General features: G+C 35.3%; 2 protein-coding genes across 3 annotated transcripts; both read right to left on the reverse strand.

Annotated features, from left to right (window-relative positions):
• Window positions 1-4,842: 4,842 nt before the first annotated feature.
• On the reverse strand, window positions 4,843-6,920 carry LOC103421623 (paired amphipathic helix protein Sin3-like 4). The gene is made up of 4 exons (XM_008359667.4): window positions 6,779-6,920; window positions 6,469-6,633; window positions 6,142-6,331; window positions 4,843-5,382 (listed from the first exon to the last, which is right to left on the reverse strand). Exons 1-4 carry the CDS (start codon window positions 6,796-6,798, stop codon window positions 5,212-5,214), a joined length of 546 nt encoding a protein of 181 aa, XP_008357889.2. The 5' UTR covers window positions 6,799-6,920; the 3' UTR covers window positions 4,843-5,211.
• Window positions 6,921-13,007: 6,087 nt separating this feature from the next.
• On the reverse strand, window positions 13,008-20,582 carry LOC103442303 (ABC transporter B family member 15-like). Of its 2 annotated transcripts, XM_070804994.1 has the most exons (8): window positions 20,493-20,571; window positions 20,092-20,406; window positions 19,662-19,716; window positions 19,392-19,570; window positions 18,767-19,224; window positions 17,734-18,274; window positions 15,001-15,903; window positions 13,008-14,645 (listed from the first exon to the last, which is right to left on the reverse strand). In XM_070804994.1, the coding sequence occupies exons 2-8, from the start codon at window positions 20,332-20,334 to the stop codon at window positions 13,254-13,256; spliced, it is 3,771 nt and encodes a 1,256-aa protein (XP_070661095.1). In that variant the 5' UTR covers window positions 20,335-20,406; window positions 20,493-20,571; the 3' UTR covers window positions 13,008-13,253. The 2 variants fall into 2 exon arrangements, with proteins under 2 accessions (XP_070661095.1, XP_017190213.2); XM_017334724.3 differs by having other exon boundaries at window positions 20,092-20,582.
• Between the last annotated feature and the right edge of the window lie 2,927 nt (window positions 20,583-23,509).

Consider the following 23,509-nt stretch of genomic DNA (forward strand, 5'->3'; position numbering starts at 1 on the left):
CATATTTATGTACTTCAACAAAAGAAATCAAAATAGATATGTGACATCATTTATTTTACATAATTTTTAACACAAGTTTTTGTAGTGCCTACTTCGTAATGTACTTCAACAATCTAAACCTTCTGTTTTTTAGAACATCATTCATAGATCCTCGTCGCAAAAAATTAGACAAATCCAAAGTCATTAAGACATTTATTTATAGTGAAGAAAATAAACAAATACGGTTCTACAAAGAAAATTCTTAATCCAATGGCTATATGGTTTCAAATTTGGGTAATTTTTAAAGACATGATATTTGAGATAATATCTAAAAGATAGATGTTCAGATGGTTAAAAGACGTTATGAGCTCCACAAAAACATGTGTCAAAAGTTGTTTAAAAAAACTGGTGTCACGAATTCATCCCCAAATAAACTAAATCGCTTACGATCACCTAAAAAAATGGAATATCTTTAATTAAAAATTTAGGGGAAGTGATGTGTGTTTGAATATAGTGCAAAAGGTCGATTTTAGATTCAGTTGTTACAAAAGGCAAATAAAAAGAAAAGATGAAGACATTTTCTTAGATGAATATTATTAGTTATTCTTGTTTATTTTAAGAGAATAAAATTTTAAAGTAAATTGTAGCAATGGTTCCTCAACTTTAACTTAATTAGAGTAATGGTCCTTCAACTAAAAATCCATTAGCATTTATCCTTCAACTCATAAAAACGTGCAGTTATAGTCTCTCAACAAAAAATTCATTACCAATGATCCCTCAACTTTAATCAAACTGGAGAAATGGACCCTCAATTTTAACCCAATTGGAGAAATGGTTTCTCAACTTTAATCAAATTGTAGCAATGGTCCTTCTAACATAACTCGTTGTAACAAATTTTTAAGGATGTTGACGAAAACGACCATAGCTACACGTTTTGATGAGTTGAATGGCCAATGGTAATGGATTTTTAGTTGAGGCACCATTGCTCCAATTTGATTAAAATTGAGGGACCATTGCTATGATTTACTCAAAATTTTAAGATAAAGGCTCATCCATAACTAGAAACTGGAAAAGGACTGTGGATAAGCTTTTTTGTTCTCTTCTTCCCAGCTTTTTCCTCGAGCATTCAACTTTGCTTGAAAAAAGAAACTATTTGCTATAAGCGAAGTGAAGTGATTTGTTCTATTAAAATTAATAGGTGCTAATGGATTTCACAGGTAAATTCAAAATGACACGTTATTTAATAGATTCACCCGTTAACAATCCGATTTGTAAAACATTCACCTAAAATCAAATGCTTTGGAATAATGAATTGAGTTTAAAATGCCATGTTTAGTGGGTGGAAAGTAGGCCTGGCAATTCCTGACACGACCCGATAACCCGACACGACACGACACGAAATTAACAGGTGTTCGGGTCAACACGATAACGAAACGGGTCGTTATCGGGTAACCCGATAAGCACCTGTTAAGATAACGGGTTTGTTCGGGTATACACGTGGGTAACACGATACACGATAAGCAGAATATTAATTTAATAATTTATAACCCTAAAAAAATACTATAATAATTATATATATATATTAATTTAACAATTTTATACCCCTAAAAACTATAATAATTATATATATATATATATATATATATATATTAAATTAACTATAATAATTATAATAATTATATATACTATAATAATTATACCCAAAATATTAACTATAATAATTATATATATATATATATATATATATTAAATTTGATACCCCTAAAAACTATAATAATTATACATACAAAATAAATAGATTTAAATCTACTTAATAAATAAATATATATATATACACACACACACCATTGAACTTCATGGGATATGAATTATACGAAACTAATTTCAACGATCCAACCGTCAAACATGTTTGTATATACTTCGAGATCGCATACGCCAAAAATTGCAAAAAAAAAACATTCAAAGAGCAAGTAACGGGACAAAACTTTTCGACGGTTATAAACGAAAAATCACGATTTAACGGTCATTTTAACTCCGATTTTGATGATTTTTTACAACTACACTCCTTGACCCTATATGAATACAATGATTGAATTCGATCTTCAATTTAAAATATTTACACTATCTTATGTTATACTTAATAAAAGTATAAATAAACTCTTAAATATTAGTGAATCTATTGTTTTGATGGGATACTCATTCTACAAAACTAGTTTCAATGATCCAACTGTCAAACATGTTTGTATATACTTCGAGATCGCATACGCCAAAAATTGCAAAAAACAAACATTCAGAGATCAAGTAATGGGGCAAAAGTTTTCGACGGTTATAAACAAAAAATCACGATTTAACGGTTATTTTAACTCCGATTTTGATGATTTTTTACAACTACACTCCTTGACCCTATATGAATACAAGTAATGAATTCGATCTTCAATTTAAAATATTTACACTAGTGGATACCACAAAATCTTATGTTATACTTAATAAAAGTATGAATAAACTATTAAGTATTAGTAAATTTATTGTTTTGATGGGATACTCATTCTACGAAACTAGTTTCAAAGATCCAACCGTCAAACATGTTTGTATATACTTCGAGATCGCATACGTCAAAAATTACAAAAAAAACACATTCAGAGATCAATTAATGGGACAAAACTTTTCGACGGTTATAAAAAGAAAAATCACGATTTAACGATCATTTTAACTCTGATTTTGATGATTTTTTGCAGCTACACTCCTTGATCTTATATGAATACAATGATTGAATTCGATCTTCAATTTAAAATATTTACACTAGTGGAAACCACAAAATCTTATATTATACTTAATAAAAGTATGAATAAACTATTACGTATTAGTGAATCTATTGTTTTGATGGGATACTCATTCTACGAAACTAGTTTCAAAGATCCAACCGTCAAACATGTTTGTATATACTTCAAGATCGTATACGTCAAAAATTACAAAAAACAAACATTTAGAGATCAAGTAACGGGACAAAACTTTTCGACGGTTATAAACGAAAAATCACGATTTAACAGTCATTTTAACTCCGATTTTGATGTTTTTTTACAACCACACTCCTTGACCCTATATGAATACAATGATTGAATTCGATCTTCAATTTAAAATATTTACACTAGTGGATACCACAAAATCTTATATTATACTTAATAAAAGTATGAATAAACTATTAAGTATTAGTGAATCTATTGTTTTGATGGGATACTCATTCTACGAAACTAGTTTCAATGATCCAACCGTCAAACATGTTTATATATACTTCGAGATTGCATACGCCAAAAATTGCAAAAAACAAACATTCAGAGATCAAGTAACGGGACAAAACTTTTCGACGGTTATAAACGAAAAATCACGATTTAACGGTCATTTTAACTCCGATTTTGATGATTTTTTACAACTACACTCCTTGACCCTATATGAATACAATGATTCAATTCGATCTTCAATTTAAAATATTTACACTAGTGGAAACCACAAAATCTTATGTTATACTTAATAAAAGTATGAATAAACTCTTAAGTATTAGTGAATCTATTGTTTTGATGGGATACTCATTCTACGAAACTAGTTTCAATGATCTAACCGTCAAACATGTTTGTATATATTTCGAGATCGCATACGCCAAAAATTGCAAAAAACAAACATTCAGAGAGCACGTAACCGGACAAAACATTTCGACGGTTATAAACGAAAAATCATGATTTTAACGGTTAATTTAACTCCGATTTTGATGATTTTTTACAACTACACTCCTTGACCTTATATGAATACAATGATTGAATTTGATCTTCAATTTAAAATATTTACACTAGTGGATACCACAAGATCTTATGTTTATACTTAATAAAAGTATGGTATAGTACTATTGTTTTATTTGTTTTCATAATTATTTTGGTAAACTTCTCATAATTTGAATGATTTTTAATGTTTGGTTTTTCTATGCTTAGTTTATGCAGAAGATAGTTATGACGTGGAAAACCTTACTGAAAACATCATCAACATAACTCTTGAAGGCAATAGATCAAGCCAAAGTTCAAATGCAATTTCATGATGATCGATGTAAATCGAGGATTTTGTAAATTGAGGTTTAAACTTTTGAGAAAGATTTCACAACCTTGAAAACAAAAACTGTTTCATTTTGCATATCCTTGCACATTTAAAATTTGTAATAGATTAGTAGTGTATGTATTATTTTTTTATTAGGCTCTTATTTTCGAGTGTAGATGTAGTACTTAAACGACAAATGTGTTTTAATGTTTTGAAGTAATATTTATGTGGCAATGTGTGGTATGTGCAAATTTAAGAAAAAAAATATATTTTTCTTAACGGGTCATAACGGGTCGGGTCACTTTACCCGTTGGGTAAAGTGACACGACCTGTTAAGGACCCGTTAAGATAACGGGTATGACACGACACGACCCGTTAAGATAACAGGTGTTACACGAAAACGACACGAACACGACTGACACGACCCGTTTGCCAGGCCTAGTGGAAAGGCTCCCTACTATCTTATGGTGATTCAAGTTTACCTAGTTCCAATAATAAAAAATCAGAACATCAACAAAAAATAAAAAGTCAAATTTTGAAAACTTCAAAATTTAATTTTATCGTTTTTTATTTTTAGTTTTCCTTGAACTGAAAACTCAAAAATAGTTACCAAACATGATTTTTGTTTTGTTTTTTATAAAATAAAAATGTAAAAACAAAATCGAAAACGAAATAGTTATTAAACAACCTTAGAAAAACATGATGAAAACTTTGAATGTCAATCAAGCATTTTTGGTTTTGTGTTTTTTACCACATTCAACTAAAAGCAAAAATTAGACAATTGGGTAAACAAGAAAATTAAGATTTAAGAACACAAATGTTCCCGCGCTCCAACTGCGAGGACATCATCTTCTTCAGTAAACGTTCGACCTGTGCACTTTATTGCTCTAGTTCTTAAGACATCCAAACTTCTAATTGACCTCGATCGATTCTTATTAATTATGAAAACAACCAATGTACTTCTGTGTATCTTCGGGAGCCACCAATGGCAGTTCAAAAACGTCATCACTTACTCTAGCAAGTGCAACTTCTCCCTGAATGTGTACGACTTTTCTTAAATGTCAATAACAACTCCCGTTATCTAATCATGTGGTTTATCTGCTCGCAACAGGTTCTCGTTATTCCATCTTCCAGCTCCACCCAGGTTCGGTCCTCCTAGGGATCCTTCTCTCCATTCTCGTTGACCCGAAGTCTGCAATATGGGCACGTCGGGTTATTGCTCCACCAGGTCCTAAAACATTTAGCATGGAAGCGGTGGGAGCAATCCAGTGAAATGTACCCAGCATTCAGCCTCCCCAAGCAGATACTGCACTCCCCGTTGTCCTCCTGAAAGTCAAAGATCAACACAAGATTATGATTAAAATAAGAACAATAATTTTATACTTATTGCAAGGAGGAAATCATGATAATAATCTCAAAAGTTCAAAACTTCTCATAGAGAAGACTTTATTTTTCCTGAATTGATAATTTTGAAATCTAGAGTTTTGATTTTGGATTTCACATTTTCACGAGTAATGATTTTTCGCCAGAATGCTTATGTTGTCGGAATCCGAATTGAAACAAAAATTATCTTGATCAATGAAAAATTACCAACTGGAATTCGGCCAGGTGATTTAACAAGTCCATGTGTTACGGATTGATATTTGGGACTTTTAGGGTTAGTATCTATAAGTATCCACTCATAACACGGGGACCAACTCATGTAGCTGTTTTTTAGTACCACACAACAGTTACTCATGAGCAACGATCCATATCCACAACTTTGACAACATAAGCATCTTATGTTGCTAGATATTCCGATGGAATACACTTCACATACTTGACAAATAGTAATCATTTTGGCAAAATTCAAAAACTAAAACAGAAGTTTAAATCAACAATTCAAATCAAATATCATACCACCAAAAACAATATATTCATGTAATATAAACACCAATTAACGATCATATATGTTGTAATGACATTCAACAACTCTATATATTTAACTGTCAATGAACAATCGTACTATGTCATTCAATGTACCACGGAATCCTAACAAATTAAGACACATGCTTTGATTTAAAAAATATATTTGTACTCACTCACGTTTGTCAAGTTTATAGAGCCAGCAGCTTCTTCATCTTCATCAACTGTCTGTTTCAGCGAAGTTGCATCTTCGTCGTCATCCGGGGTTATCTGATAACCCTCCGGTAAGAAGGGATTAAATCCCAAAATTAAATCCTTATGCCCTTTGAATAATTCCTTCACTCGTGCAACCACATCTTCTGTGACAGCCCTGAGTTCAGGAGAACGAGAACAAGAAAATTAATCCAACTGCGGATATAACACCAACAACAACCCATCCATCATAATTAACAGAAAGAAAAAAAATTAGTTTTAATTTGAGATTGGAAATTGGAAATCTGAACTTACCTTTTAGCCTTGAAATCTTTCATGATCTCGAGAAATTTCTCATAATTTTCTTCTTTGTCACAAAACGCATCCTTCACTTGTTTGAGAAACAAAAGAGCATCGGCGGTTGTCAATTTCTGAGAATCACCGCCTCCTCCACCGCTGGGTAATCGGGATCGCCCATTGCTGTGCTCCAAATCCAGAAAGGAACAAAAGAAATTCGTAAATTTGATAATATAATTATCTAAGATAAAAAATTTATATAATCCAAAAAAAAAGTTGGAAGAACGACAGATATACATGACAAAATTCATAAAGCTCTGAAATTCACCTTTCAAAACCATTAGCCATCCGTCAAACAGAAATTTTAAGGACTTTCTCGAGAAAATAAGCAGAATATGTGAACTAGATCTCGGGGAAGAGCGGGAAAGTGGTTAGGGTTTTGATCGCTGACAGTGACAAATGGGGACACTGATGTTTTAGGGTTTTGTGTTAAAAACAAATTCTTGGTGGTTTTGTGGATATGACCGCTTGTATTTTCGATTTTTAGGATAAATTTTTAAACCAAACTTTCAAACAAAATGACTTAGTTGTTGATAATTGAATTATTATTTAAGTATTAATTAACGTGCTTATTTTTTATTTGTGACACATCATTTAGTTTGTGAATTTAGTTTAAAATTTTGGTCTCGCTAGCATTAACCTTTTTTTTTAATTTGGACCACGATGGGCCAATTTGGATAATATCAGCGACTTTATAATTCTCCTAAAATAGCCAAATAAATTAGTTAATTTTTATAGAATATTTTTTTTAGCTTAAATTTTTATAGATGGCGAGTTCGGTATATTTTTCTTTTTTGCTAGGGAAAAAACGAGTACCACTGGAGTACAATAAAAAAGGAAAGCATTCCAAGTCTTGGAAGGCACTGAGTGATCCCACGTATGAGTGTCTTGAATAGGAAGATCAAATCTAGTAAATTGTCTGCCATGAAATTTGCTTCTCTAAAGACATCAATGGCTAATCCAAGAAATAAAATGCGGGGTTAATAAGAATAGCACTTGTAGTGCGCAAAATTTATGGACAATTGAGCATGCAAATTGGCATTTGGTCCAACATTGGTGGGCCTGAAGTGATTTGCCAAGTTATATTCCACACTTGTCAATATATGCCAACAGCTTCTAAGTGACCATGTCGACTGATATCAATAACTTTTGATCGAGCATGCCACCAGATACCAACGTATCCTAAGTGACCATATCGACAAATGCCCAATGCCCATACAGACAATCGTCGAACAGTTAAAAGGCAACTTTCAAGGGCATCTCAGATTTTCAAAGGGATACACCCAACACACAAATATATGTTTCTAAGTGATAATATGGAAGAGTTCGATACAATGTATTCCTTCGATAAGAATGTAAATATACTGTTCTATTATTCTTGTGACCGCAAAAAGCTTCTTCCTCGGTTATTTATTTATTTATTTATTTTTTACAAATTTTGTCAGCATTCTGAAATAACCATAAATCCATTCCTCACTGACAACTCTTTTTTATTTTTATTGGTACAAGAGACAACATGTATGAAATACTTGCTAAACATTTGATTCCGTAAACTTAACTAAACAAAAAAAACATGGGTAAATTACATAGTAGTCCCTCAGGTTTGAGGTTTATTACAACCACATATAACAACTTTAAAACATTTCACTTTCATACATCCAGTACCATTTTATTTCAAAATAACACATCCGTTAGATTTTTCATCCATTAGTATGTTAAATGATGACGTGGCTGCCACATTTGTGCTGATGTGGCTGCCACGTGGCATTTTTTTGTTTTTTAAACCTAAATCTTCTAAATATTAAAATTAAAAATCAAAATAAAAAACTGAAACCTTCCCTCATCCTCCTCTCTTCTCCCCGCAACCCCCAAACCCATATCCCCCATCTTCATCTTTTTCCCTGCAACCCAGAAAGAAAAGAAAGAAGAAAAAAAAAAAAGCCCCCTTCGATTTGTCTTCCCCCCCCCCCCCATCTTCCCCCATCTTCTCCCCCATCTTCATCTTCTTCCCCCAACCCCCTACCTGCAACCCAAAAAAAAATAAAAAAAACCATATCCCGTCTCACCATCATCGGGTTCGTGGAATGGGGGGTGTGTAGAGAAGGAAAGAGGGTGGGTGCGGATGGAGGGAGGGTCACCGGTGGGGGGGGGGTGTTATGGGTTTCTGGTTTTAGGGTGGGGGACGTGGGTGGGGTGGGGGGGTTATCATTTTTGGGTTGCAGGGATGAACTTGAAGATGGGGGGTATGGGTTTGAGGGTTGCGGGGAGAAGAGAGGATTTTAGGAGTTGCATTAGGGTGTTGGGGGGGGGGGGGAGAGGAAGGAAGGGATCTGGGTTTCGGGATTTTCTAGTTTTTTTTAATTTTATTATTTAGAAGATTTAGGTTTTTTTTTAAAATAAAATAAAATAATTTTTGTTTCCACGTGGCAGCCACATCAGCACAAATGTGGTAACCACGTCAGCATTTAACAGACTAATGGATGAAAAATCTAACAGATATGTTATTTTGAATTAAAATGGTACTGGATGTATGAAAGTTAAATGTTTTAAAGTTGTTGTATGGGATTGTAATAGACCTCAAACCTGAGGAGCTACTATGTAATTTACCCAAAAAGCATCATGAAAAGTTTGAACCCATTAATTACTACCACATACAAAGTTTGAAGCGAAGCATGTAGTAAATGTTGATTGATATTGCTACACATATTACTTGTATAGATGCAAATAACTATCAAACTCTACCCAACTTTTGAGGGTTTAGAATTGAGCAAAATGTTTGATAATATTATTAGAAAACTTCATTTTAATCCTTAAAAAAGATGAGTTTTAGATTATAACCATATGTAAGATTAAAATCCAATTTTAGTCCCTAGCACATTTAATCATATCATTTATTAGTTGTATTTTGATGTTTTATTTTATCCTTTTATTTTTATTTTAATGTATTAATTACATTTAAATTTAATTTTTATTTCATTCATCATAATATATTTTAATGTCTACATTTAGGCAACTAATTTTTTTATAATATATATTCCGATAACAATTTTGTATGTTCTTTATTTAGGTACATTAATACATTTGAATATTTTGGTATATCCATCGGTACAAACATGTAGTTACATTGATTCAATATAATGCATTTCGGTCAATATAATGTATTTCGTTACGTACACTTTGGTACACACATTTGAGTATCGACTTTTAGGTACATTAATTCAATTATTATATTTCGGTAAATACATTTAGGTACATACATTTTGGTATTGATATTTAGGTACATACATTTTCGATATTGACATTTAGGTACATACATTTCGATATTGACATTTAGGTACATTAATTCAATATAATACATTTTGGTACATACATTTAGGTTCATTATAATATATTTCGGTACAATCATGTAGGTACAAATATTTCAGTACAAAAAAGTCAATTTTATATATTTTGGCACAATCATTTCTGAACACTTATGTATTTATATATTTTTGTATCACAATTTTTTTTTAATATTTTCTCATTACATTCATTTCTAATTAAAAAAAAAACTAAATATGTGCATATTAATAAAATTAAAATTTAATATGGAGAGATTAAATAAAAATACACATTAAATAACAAAAATTGAATGTAAATTTTGATAAAAGTACACTCAAGGGATTAAATTGAATATTTAATCTAGCACCAGGTTTTTTTTTAAATTTTAATCTTTTGCAAGGATTAATGTTCAAAAACCCCTAATATTATTTCCCTCGTTGATAAATGAGAAAATTGGGAAAGTGTGAGATAATAATTAGCAAAGGGAATTGTTATTAGCACTCTAAAAATTTCATTATACACTCCAAACTTTCTATATTAAGAAAGAAAAATACACTTGTGAGGAGTGTAAAATGAGATTTTTGAAGTGTCAATAACACCTTCCTTTTTTTTTTGGAAATCAGAATAATCATATCCGGGCAAAGATGCCAAAAGGAACAAGAAAGCCAACCAAAGTGGCTAACAAACAAACATCACAACAACAGAAAAGAGAACAAGAAGGTACAAGGGAACCGTGATGCCGCACCAAATGCTAAAGTGTCCCTTCTCAAACTAACAAAAAGCAACTACGGAGGGCAAGGAAGACCATCATTGCATAATACATGGACCAGGGAAGATGGGGGTCTATTGACCCAAGTTTGATCACATACTTCCTTACAATTGCGCGACGCCAAACAGTCCACGACCAAGTTGGCCAGTCTTAGAACCCAAGACCAGCGGCAAGCTTGAAAAGCCCTTCCCAATCTTAAGCACTTCCTGAGAATTGGAAAAGCATCCCAATTGCCCTTCTTTGCCGGATCCCTCAGGCAAGAGATTGAATCGAAAGAGTCCGATTCAACACATATCGAATTCCATCCAATTCTTGCCCCCAGATTACACCCATGCATAATGGCCAAAGCTTCCGCCATAGTAGCACCCGTAGCCTTAATCAAAACAATAAGTCGTGCAAAGTAGTGGTAGAGGTTTGTCATTGAGAAATGGCTCGTTGTACTGTATGCCCTGCATATGTAGAGCAAAGCACCCTTTGGACTGGAGTAGGATTCTCTCCCTTCCAAAATTAATGAGAAAATTGTACTCCTTTGGACCAGTGAGGAGTTGACAACAGGTGCTCCCGGTATCACGAAAAGGTCATCAGAATGAAATGACTGAAAAGTCAAAAGGGTCAACTTCCTCCCCAAATCAAAGTTAACACAATTACACCCCCAATATAGGACGGCATCATTGCTACCTGTAATTGTTGCATTCAATCTCCATTTCAATACACAATTAGGCAAGACACAAACTCATCCAAAAAATAAATGAGATTTCACAATAGTACGTAAGAATTAAGCTTGCTGATTGAGTTAGGGTGCACTCAATTGCGTGTATAGATGATTCTTGACCGTTGATCACTATGAGACCCAATTTGAACAATAGTTAAAAGGGCGATTGATCGTATTATTTTCCTTGTCAATTTCAACTAAACTCTAGCAAAATTCTAAAATTATTTTCCTTCAACCTAACTAGTATGCATCATTGTGGCGTTCGTTGATCCAAGTCATTTACAACTTCCCCCCTATTGATTATTTATGGTAGAATGGCTTTACATTTTTGCTAAACTTATATCTCTGGCGTATGATTAGCTTATTTAGTACTGTAGTTTATTTTTGTTTTGACAAAAAAAAAAAAAAAGAACTGTCCGTTTGCAATTAAGGGTTATAAACATTTTTAAGTGTTTTTCTATTAATTTTTATTACTATCAGGGCCCAAGATCCTCTCCTGAGCTCAGGGTGAGGATATTCCTGAGCAAGCTCATTGGGCCGTTCAAATTTTATCCAACGGCAGGGAGCCTCTCTAAAAGTTATAATAATTGTAACCGTTAGATAAAATTTGAACGGCCTGATGGGCTTACTCAGGAGGATCCTCACCTTAGCTCAGGAGAGGATCCTGATCCTAATGTCAGAAGCCTCAAAAGGAATCTCCTATGTCAATTGGTTGTTTTTCTTGGCAGTTGGATTTATCGTCATTTGGTTGACAAAGACATTCTGTTTCTTTTAGTCTCATATGCCAACTTGAGTATAAACAGTGGTTAAAGGCTACCTAGACTAAGTTCTAGGTCGGATTATTCATGTTAGTCGTCCGCCCAACCACCAGCGCAAGCTTCTTATATTAAAAAAAAAAGAATTATTATTAGCACTTCAAAAATCTCATTTGACACTCTAAATTTTTTATAATTATAAAAAAATTACACTTGTTAGGAGTGTAAAATAAGATTTTTAGAGTGCTAATAACAGTTCCCTAAAAAAATAGGATAACAAAAATCATAAGAGAAGCAAGATCCACTTGCCCGGTTCACCAGTTACTACCACTACGAGGCCTAATCATACAAAAGAAGAGTTTGGTCATGACTCAAAATGAATGCTAGCTATATGCTCAATACATGCAAGTCAGAACATTATTTTCAGGGAGTTGGGCTGAAGTAAAAGAAGCCACGGGAAAGTGGATTAGGAGCCTTGAAAATTTACTGAGACTTTTAATACATGCTATACATTCGAAAAAAAAAAATCTAAACATGGAACCTAAAATACATGCTAGACATTTTTTTAGGGTAGTGTTATTCACACATCATTTTTTACTTCTCACATGCCTGTCTCAATTTCTGACCGTTAGATCGAATTAATTGAAAAAGATGAATGACAAAACGTTAATAAGGGTGTATAGGAGGTAAAAATGGATGTGTGAATAGCACTATCCTTCTTTTAATTTAACAACTTACGAGACTTTTCATGTTTTGTTTTAGTGAAAAAACTTTAAAAACATTGGTTCCTTTTAAGGAACAAAAATGATATTCATATCATCTATTTGTACCATCTCTCTAACAGAGATGTGACCCACATGTCCTGGTGGGCTTTACCTCTATTGAAAAGATGGTACAAATGCATGGTAAGTATATCACTACTTTTTACGGAAAAACCTAATTAGTAGAGAGACAACATATATGTACATTAGAGTTTAAAAGAGAGAATATTTATACAGTTCCTTGGCATCCTTTCTAGTTTTCTAGTCCATACTTCTTACCCAATGCCAACACCATTATTTCGAAGAGACTTGAAGCTTTGGCAAGTTTACTCTTCCTGCTTAGGACTATTTAAACCTTCATCATCAACCACCATTTTGGTGGGGCAAAAATAAGAACAAAAAGAAGGGAGGAGTCAATTATAATTTCAATACAATTCAGTGCCCTTTTCTGCGGGTGGGGTCCTTTGGAGGCTGACCAATGAGAAATAAGCACCTGCAGGCCCTTTGGCCAAAAGCGACGAGTGGGTCCCTTTCTCCACGACCTTTCCTTTATCCAGCACAGTAATCATATCACAATTCTGTATTGTACTCAACCTGTGGGCCACCACCACGCTGGTCCTCCCCACCATCACACGCTCCAGCGCGTCCTGCACAACCTTTTCAGACCGACTGTCGAGCGCGCTGGTCGCCTCGTCCAGCAACAAAATGACGGGGTTTCGAAGTATCGCCCTGGCTATAGCAATCCGTTGCTTTTGTCCGCCGGATAGCTGCACTCCCCTGTCCCCGCACGACGTGTCATATCCGTCTTTCAATCCCGCAATGAAATCGTGCGCGTTGGCCGCCCTCGCGGCTTCCACTATCTCCAACTCATCGACCTTGTCCGATACGCCGTACACAATGTTTTCTCGTATGGTCCCGGCAAATAACGTTGGCTCTTGACTGACCAATGCTATGTGTTTTCTCAATGATTTGAGGTGGTACGACTTCACATCTTGACCGTCGATTTTGACCGCTCCCTTGATCGGATCGTAAAACCGTTCTATCAATCCGATGATCGTTGATTTACCTGAACCACTTTGGCCCACCAATGCCGTTGATTTTCCCGCCTCGATTTTGATTGAGAAGCCGTTGAAGATCATAACATCGGGCCTAGCGGGGTACGCGAAATGCACGTTGCGTAGCTCAATGCTGCCCGTAATTCTTTTGGGGTCGAGACCTTCGGGGTCTTCAGGCTCGATTTTTGTGTACTTGTCTAACACGGCAAAAACAGACCCAACGGCGTCTGCTCCCTTGGCGAGGTCTGTGGTCATGCTACCAGCATCGGCAATGACCCGGCCCGTGCTGACCAAGATCATGAAGGTCTGGAAAAGTTGTTTTGCATTGACGTAGCCCTTGGCGACAAGCTTGCCTCCGTACCAAAAGTCGAAGGCCCAAGTGACGGTCGTGAGGCTTTGGGAACAAGCGAGTCCAATGCCGGCATACCATGACTGTCGGATACTCTCCCGACGCGGGCCTTCTTGGGCCTTTTCGAGCATTTTCAAGAGGCGGTTTTGGGATGAGAAGGCGGTGACTGTCCGGAGGTTGGAGACTGCTTCCGCGGCGAGCTTGCTGCTTTCTTCCTGGGATTTTATGGCCTTCTGGGACATATTTTTGAGCAGGACACGCCTTGTGTAGAAGCATACAATGATGAGGGGTTGTACGGCTATCATGACAAGTGCAAGTCTCCATGTAATGATCAGTCCCATTGTGCAAGCTACTGTTACTGCTGACATGGTTTGTACAACAAGAGCCATTCGATCACCCACCAAAGATCTCACCTGCAACAAAATAATGTTCATCTTAAATCTTAAAAAATTCGTACTTTTATATAGCTAAGAAGATCAGTCCAACTAGCTCTACAATGTTATTTTTCTTTTCAACTTCAAATTAAGTTCGAAGTTCGAATCACATTTATCTTAAGAAAGTTCTAACAAAAACATAAAATATGCGACTCCATACATAATTCTAATGAGTATAACTACATACACACTCTTAAACTAGTGAATCATTTAAAAAAAAAATGCGTCAATAATGTGATCAGTTTGTTTGTCTGAACAACATTATCGATCATAGTAGATTATTAGTGAACGAATTTGAGGACTATAGGCATCATCAAATTCTGATTATACGTACCACATTGGCATCTTTGGCGAGTCTAGAGCAAATGGCACCACTAGAATTCTCATCCTGATCAAACCATCCCACTTCAAAAGTGAGTACCTTTGAAAGCATCCTCTCTCTAATCCTCTTAGTCAAGTACTCTCCCATGTAAGCAAAGTTGTAATGCTGGCTGACATTGATCAGCAACGAGAAGATTGCCAACCCTAGAAAGCAAAGAGAATAAGTCCTTGTCTTCGCCTTAATCTCGTCGTGGTCCTTCAAGAAATAAACCGATATCATGGACCCCATCGCAAACGCGTACAACGGCTGTACCGCCCCAAAAAGAGTCGCACTCGTGCACCCCATAACTGCTTGTTTCCACTCGGGAAGGTTCAAGGCCAAAAGTCTCCTAAACGAAGGCACGGGCAGTTTCTTCTGTTCATACTCTACAACACTCTCTTGATCCGGAGCTCTACCCTGAGCAAACGAGTTTGCGGAACTCGAACGACTCACCATGGAGAGCCTACGGCTGCTTGTGCTGTGAATATCGTTTGAAATGGAAGACGAAACACCATAATGCCCTAACTCTTCTGGTTCCTTTTCTTTCTCCGTTCGTTGGAGGCGGACAAGGGACGTGTAGTGGCCGTTTTCACGTTGGGAGAGCTCATCGTGGGAGCCAATTTCCATGACCTGGCCGTTTTGAACTACGGCAATCACGTCCGCATTTCGGATGGTGGAGAGGCGGTGCGCGATGATTATTGTGGTGCGGCCGACGGCTGCTTTGTCTAGGGCTTCTTGGACTACTCGTTCGGATTCGGAGTCCAGTGCGCTGGTGGCTTCATCTAGGAGGAGGATACGAGGTTTCTTGATGATGGCTCGTGCAATGGCGATCCTTTGTTTCTGTCCTCCCGACATTTGAACACCTCGCTCGCCAACCTGTTTAATCAAAACGTTAATTTGTTTTAGTACTTGAAAAATGTAGTTTTGTTGTGCCTGCATGTTTCATGAACTGTAATAAAAATGAAATGAAAATTACTAGAAAGACTTACTCATAAATGATTGTACAAGACTAAGAATATCAATTAATATATTTATAAGAGAAACAAAAATCAGGTTCGCCACTTTAGCAATATTTATACGAATAATGCAGTGACGTGCTGTAAAGTTATCGAATTTAAATGTCATGGCGTACTCATTGTAAGTACGTCTTTTTATTTAAAGGGTTGGTCTTAGTGTAGTGATTGTTGGAAGGAACTTCTAAACTTGAAACTTCTCCAAACATGAACGAAAGGATTTTTAATCAAATGCTAGTTGGTGTGTTAGAGGTATCTTATAATGCAGTTTCGACTGATGATTATAAAATGCAAGGCAAGCATCATTGTCAAAGAAGCAATAAAGATGTTGTTTACTGATTAAGTTTACCTAAATTAAGTTGTGCAAGACTAGCAGATGACACTTAATTGCAGTAGCGAAAAGTAATAAAGCCTACATACCCTAGTGCGATTCGTCCTCCACTGATCACCCTCCTCCTACCATTTAACAATTTAACTACTAACGTTATCGTTTGAGAGTAACAAAATGGTAGAATACTAGTTTAGAGCTTTTTTTATTGGGGTTTTGGGGGGAAGGTTTTTTTACATGCTAGAGAGGCAATCAAATTCGTATTAAATTTAGCAATTATATTGATTCCTGATTAAATTAAAACCTTACTTAAGGGCAGGATATAACGTAATAAAGTACGATAACATTAATCACCAATTATATAATAACCAAGGTGGTGAAGATTTATATGATGCAACTGATGGCTGCAAATAGTGGTGCGCATGCAATACTACTATTATATTGGGTTTGTTCTGTTGCAACTTAGACGATTGAAGGGAAGACCTTCATAGCCTAGTGGGGGACAAAATCATCAAGGTTTAGGAGCAATAAGATGCATAAAGGAATGCGCACAGTAGAGGATTATTATTATATAAATTAATAGATATACAACTGTATAACAAATATATAATTTTAAAACTATATCTATAAACTAAGATAATCCTTTTTTTATTCACATTTCTTACTTACTCATGTCATTCTCTACAGGAAAACAAAGACTTTTCGGGAAAAATGGAAATAAGAATAAGAAAGAGCTTGCACTAGAAGAATATACCAATGAAAACCCAATTGATATAATTTAAAATCCACTATTCGTTCAAAATATCTACGAAAAAGATAAGATTAGTGCTTTTTACACATCTCTGCTCACTTCATACAACACCTTTCTAATTTTATAACCACTAAATTAAACAATTATAAAGTAAAATCAAAGATCAAAATTAAGAAAAGTGTATACAAAATAAAAAAGAGTGTTGAAATTACTGCCCTAATATAAACCCCCCACACCAGTTTGGCTAGTTATCCTTGGCTCCTATGTGGATCCACTACACTAGACGACAAACATATCAAAAGACAGAATCTTTGACATCATATGTGATTAACAATTGGAAAGCAATAATTTGTCATTTGCTTAAAAAGTGGAATGTTTAAATATCACACCATTTCTAATAAAAATACTTGACTTTTATATGCAAAGTATCATTCGTTTTGTTAACAATTCAAATTTTGGTAAATGTTTTGAAATATTTTTTTATTCTTTTTATTTATAATGATATATTTTAGTTTCTACATCAAATTGTGATTGAAAAAAAATTAATCTCTTATATGAAAAGTTAATAAGTAGCATGTAACTAATTAACGTGTTACATGCTGTGAAGTAATTACCTGAGTATCATATCCTTGAGGCAACTGGGAGATGAAATTATGAGCATTAGCAGCTTTTCCAGCCTCAATAACCTCTTCAATCTCAGCATCTTCTTTCCCAAAAAGTATGTTCTCCTCAATGCTGGTTGCAAATAGAGCAGGCTCTTGGCTCACCAAACCCATCTGCGACCTCAGCCACTTGAGCTGAAGCTTATTTATCGCCACCCCATCAAGAAGAACCTCGCCTCCGAGTGGATCATAAAACCGCTGCAACAGCGATATCACCGTGGACTTCCCCGAGCCGCTTCCGCCCACCAACGCCACCGTTTTGCCCGCCGGAATTGTCAAGTTGAAATCTTTGAAGATGATGCTTTCCGGTCTCGACGGGTATGCGAATTCGAGATGCTTGAATTCGACTTCACCGGAGACATCCTCTAGACATTCGCCTTCCATGTTGTCGGAATCGATCTTGGGAACTCTTCTTATCACTTCCATTATGCGCTCGGCTGCCGAACATGCCTCTGAAAAGTACTTCAAGTTTGATAGTCCAGAACCTAATGCCCTGTTCACCAAAACAATAAAACCATGCATTAAGAATTTGGGTAAACTAAAAGGATCATAAGAATCTACAGCACATGATACACTGTTAATATTTTATCATAAACAGAAACAAAATCGAAGAAAATCAAAGGATGCATCATTTTTGGGAGGTTATAAGTTTGTACTTACAAGAAGTACCAATTTACCAATCTACAGACTACAGTACATGGTACATTGTCATTTTTTTGCCGTAACAAATAAAAAAGAGGCAATATGCATGAGTGGACATTTTATAAATTATCTCAAAAATATAATGGGAAACACTAAACAAACAATATGTCATACACTACTCACAGTTTTGTGCCATTTTAGCACCTGTTTAGTGTTGTTCACATTCTATTTTTTGATTAAAAGTCTAAACCAGTTTGATCAATGCAATTTCCCGACGAAAAGAAAAAAAAAAAAAAATCAACGATATACGTATTAAAAATATGCAAAAAGGCGTCGAGCATACAATCCACCAACGGCGATGGCAGCACCAACAGCAAAAACAGTGCCTCCCCGAGCGCTATGGTACATGACCATTGTGCTTCCATAATACGACATGAAAGACCAAATGGCGAAGACAACGCCGTTACTTCCAATGGCCAGGCCTTTAGCCAAGCCCTGGCTCAATCCCAACTTGACGGAGCCCTGAAGAGCCACAGAGAATTCCGATATAGTTTTGTTTTCTCCGACGAAGGCATAAACGGTCCGGATTGAAGAAATTGCCTGCTCTGCTATGTTGCCAGCCTTGTTGTACTCTTCCCTAATCTGCCTAGCTAATCCCATCAAAGTCCTTCCGTAAATTAAACCGGGAATTACTAGCAGCACCACAAATGGAAACCCTACGATTGCTAGCCTCCACATCATTATAAACGCCGCTATGTAGCTTCCAAAGAACATGGAGGAATTCATCACGAAGTTCGGTAGCTGGTGGAATTTGAAACATGCAACTTCATTACTTGATGAAAATAAACTCGTAAAGGTTATTAGCACTACAAAACAGTCATTATGCACTCGTCTATTAGAATGACGATTTTGAAGTGTTTGATAACAACTTTCACTAAATTATGCACAATGAAAGCTTGTGGGATTACCTTTTCACTTAGGACATCTTGAATCACTAAGCTATCATTAGAGACACTTGTGATGACTTCTGATGTGCTTGTGACATGTAAATCAAAGTAGCCTACATCTTGCCTTAGAACTGCTTTCAAATATCTGACTCTCATTCTAGCTGCTTGCCTCTCGCCGGTTCTTGTCCAGCAATATCCCTCTACAAAATTACAAGTTCAAAGTGATATATTAGTTATTATTTCATTGAGTCATTGAGTGAGCAAAAGTAAACAACATTTGGTGAAACCCACCTAGGAAACAGCAAACAAATCCCCCACAAGCCAAGTACAACAGCGCCACTGCATTCTGCCAACCACAAAAACCAGAACCCAGTTAGAAAATTAAATATTTGTGTTTTCCTTTTTGCGACGATTTTCGCTGCCCATTTTTCAGCCGAGTATAATCTGAACTGAATATTTTATATTTTTATGTTCACTCATAAGATAATATATGCGAAGTTAGAGTGAAACAACAATTTTTCTCGTACTCCTCTTTCAATCAACTGCACTGCAAAGTAAATATTCCATAGTTTATATGCACTTGTGAGAGCATATAGAAAGCTAAAGAAAAAAAGTGTCAAAATTATCGGCTTTGAGTTTGTGAACAGAAGGTGAAAATATCATTCCGCGAAGAGAGAGAGAGAGAGAGAGAAAGAGAGTGATACTTAAATTAAATGATTACCTTATTTATGTTATGCAGAAACGCATCTTGAGCCGAAGTTGGTGAACCGCCAATATTGTTCATCAATTTGCTAGTGATCAACAAAACCAGCGGTGTGGAGAAGCCATCACCAAGGGATCCAAACAGCCCTAAAATCATCAACAATCTATCAACCCCATCAGCATGCATGAAAATGGACCTCATGGACCCAACTTTCATCGTGCTGCTGCTGTTATTGTCCTTACTGGGACTTTTCTGTCCCATTTTCCCACCCTTTCTCAGCAACCAAACAACAGTTAAGATTCTCAGACCACGTCCCGACTCGGGTTATGTATGCTTCAAAAATATATAAACCCCTTGGCCTTCACTATAGTATACTGAGAAGGAAGATATATACATATACATACATACATACATATATATATATATTCAGAGCCCAGAGGATTAGGATTTCTTATGCATAGAACTATTGTAAGTGAAATAAAGTTGGGATGAATAAAATGAACATGTGCTGATGGGAGAAGATCACGGCTGACTTTAAAGGCCCTTCTCTGCGGATAGCGTCATTGGTGACGATCGGTGGGTCTGTGGACCCACGTTATGACTGGTTATTCCCCGTAAGCATCTGCTGCTATATAGTGTTTTAAAAAGCAAATGATTTTTATTTATTTTTATTCATTAAGCAACAAAAGAAATCGTAGAAAATAATAGATCACAATTTAATTATGTACAAGTGAACAGGGTATATCACAATTTATATACAAGTGAAATTCTGAGAAAATAAAATAACAAACTTTGTCAGGATTTTCAACCAGAAATCAAAGAAAAATAGACCACCATGACAAAAACTACAAAGAGTTATAGATTAAACATTGAGACTATCCTCGATCAAAACATCAGCTAACATATCCGGTGGTTCTTCAAATCAAATAGCTTCTTGCTCGCAAAGCAATCCCCCCTTGGCAAGCCTGTGGAATGTTGCAGGAACAATGGATTAAAAACGAATTGGAATATTGCAGAAATAATGGTGTGGAATGTTGCAGGAACATTGGATTAAAAACGAATTGGAATGTTGCAGGAATAATGGATTAAAAACGAATTGGAATATTGCAGGAATAGTGGTCTCTGCTGGTGCTTAATTTCTTGAGTTGGAACCTGGATCCTGGATTATTACTCATTTGGGTTTTAGAATTGGGAATTGCCACATGTTATACCTTCAACTTGGTACAAAACAATTATTAATTAATTATATTTGAAGGGTTTTTTGTTTTTCTTTTTTGTTTCTACCTTTCTACTTTCTTTTTCACTACTTCTTTCTATCTGTTTATTTAAATCCACATATCAATCTTTTTTTTTCTTTTTTTTACCAGAAAATAAAATTTTATAAAAGCTCAAAATCTCTAGTATAACCAGTGCCCAAACAATCAAATCTAAAAACTTCCATGGCCGACCTCAGAAGACAGTGGTCCCAAAAGAAAGGATTATCTATCGAGAGACATACATGGGTTAAGGCACTAGCTACAAAATTAGTTTTCCTGAACATATGCTTCCAACTAATATTATAAAATCATAAGCCAGCCACTTGATGTCGTTAATGATCAGATTAAGACGCCAAGGAGGGACCCAATCGCCAAAGAACCACTTGGATAACCAGCTTTGAGTCTCCTTCAACCATTAAAGTATTTATACCCTTTCGTCTAGCCAGCAATAGTCCTTCTGATTTGGATCCTCTCCTGAGCTAATGGAGAGGATCCTCCTGACCAAGTGTTATGGGCCGTTGGATTTTCATTCAACGGCTACAAATAGATGGATCCTTTTAAAGTTATAATAATTATAGCCGTTGGATGAAAATCCAACGGCCCATAACACTTGGTCAGGAGGATCCTCTCCGTTAGCTCAGGAGAGGATCCAAATCCTAGTCCTTCCTTCAACGCAATAGCCTCCGCAGTAGAAATAGTGGCGCCATTCAGATTAATCGCCCCCGCACCAACACGTTGGCCCATCTCGTTCCTTAAAACAAAAGCAGCACATAACCATCAAAGTTTAGTTTAATACAACCATGAGGGGGAGGAAGCCATTTGATGGGGTGCTCAATGGTGTGGTCTCCGTTGGATTTCTTCTTACAGTTGGTCTACAAATAAGAAACACCAATATTTGCCACAATGGCTAAGCTAGTTGCCATAGGATTTAAACTTCTAAAAACTTCGTTATTTCTGTTATTCCAAATGTGCCAGCAGTTAAGGAACCCTTTGCTTAAATCACTCAACGCTTTTCCTTCCTTAGCATCCAGCGTTTCCAACCAATCACATTAATTACTCGATTCAAATTATTTTTCCAAGGACTTACAGGAGAAAGGTTCCAGATCTCCATAGCACGTTGGCAATTTAGACACAAATGATTTTGATTTTCCTCATCAATACCACAAATAGGGCAAATTTTGTCCATGTTCTAAACAAATTTCCTCATCAATCTTTTTTTTTTTTTCCATTAAAAGGAATCTTAGCTTGATATTTTTGTTTTCTAGCAAAAGGAACATTCTGAAGAAAATAAGGGTTTTATACAAAATTATGCCGTTAATTAAATCACAATTAAATATTAAACTCATTACATATGCATACCGTATTGGCAATTATATGCACAAATCGATAAAAAAAAAATTGGTTAATCTACAAATATGTGAGACAACTATCACCAAACCAAATGCTCATTGGTTAAATGCAAAAAATATTGCTCGAGTAGTTGTTGCATATATTTATATCAAACTATTAGATACAATGCATCTAAAATAATAACATATACAACACAAAAATATTAATAAAGTAGTTGGTTCATATATTTATAATGTATCCATTGTATTATCAAATTATTTACAAAACTTAATATTTGATTAGTACCCATGTAGAAAATATTATTTGGGATAAAATATTTCTATTACTATTTTCCCCACAAATAGAGTTAATTACTATTAAAAGTTGTTATTATTTACCACATGATGAAAAACAATAACGCATATGCACTCTGTTGCGAGTTTGATCTCCACTGATCTCTTTCACTCATGATATTTACAATTTAACCTCCTAACGCTATTGTTTGTGAAAAAACATTCACTAAATTTCAACAAATATTTCAATGGTTGTCCTCAAGATTCGCAAATTATTATCAGTAGTATATATATATTTTTTTCGTCAAACAAAGATTCGTACAAGGCTCACATCAGGTGCATAAAAGAATTGCATCAAATATCATCACTTCCCTCTCATCACGATTACATTACAATTAAGTATAAACAATTCTAATTAAGCTAGCTAGTTATTTAGATTCTAGAGTATGCCTGATATATGTGGTTTAAAATTTTGCTGACAGTCCTAACGGTGTTACTGAATCAATAAACCATAAAAATTGAATAAAATAAAAGCTATAATCACGCTGTACAGTGCAT

This window comes from Malus domestica, chromosome 09 (genome assembly GCF_042453785.1).
Source record: "Malus domestica chromosome 09, GDT2T_hap1".
Lineage (NCBI taxonomy): Eukaryota > Viridiplantae > Streptophyta > Magnoliopsida > Rosales > Rosaceae > Malus > Malus domestica.

Bases quoted from the DNA above. Each gene is read 5' to 3' on its own strand.
- LOC103421623 (XM_008359667.4), bottom strand. From the start codon at position 6,798: ATGGCTAATGGTTTTGAAAG. The intron at 6,634-6,778 runs GTGAATTTCAGA...TTTGGAGCACAG, and splicing joins ATGGCTAATGGTTTTGAAAG to CAATGGGCGATCCCGATTAC. The intron at 5,383-6,141 runs GTGAGTGAGTAC...TTTGACTTTCAG, and splicing joins GCTCTATAAACTTGACAAAC to GAGGACAACGGGGAGTGCAG.
- LOC103442303 (XM_017334724.3), bottom strand. From the start codon at position 20,334: ATGGGACAGAAAAGTCCCAGTAAGGACAATAACAGCAGCAGCACGATG. The intron at 19,717-20,091 runs GTAATCATTTAA...TGTGGTTGGCAG, and splicing joins TTCTGCATAACATAAATAAG to AATGCAGTGGCGCTGTTGTA. The intron at 14,646-15,000 runs GTACGTATAATC...ATTTTGTTGCAG, and splicing joins TCGCCAAAGATGCCAATGTG to GTGAGATCTTTGGTGGGTGA.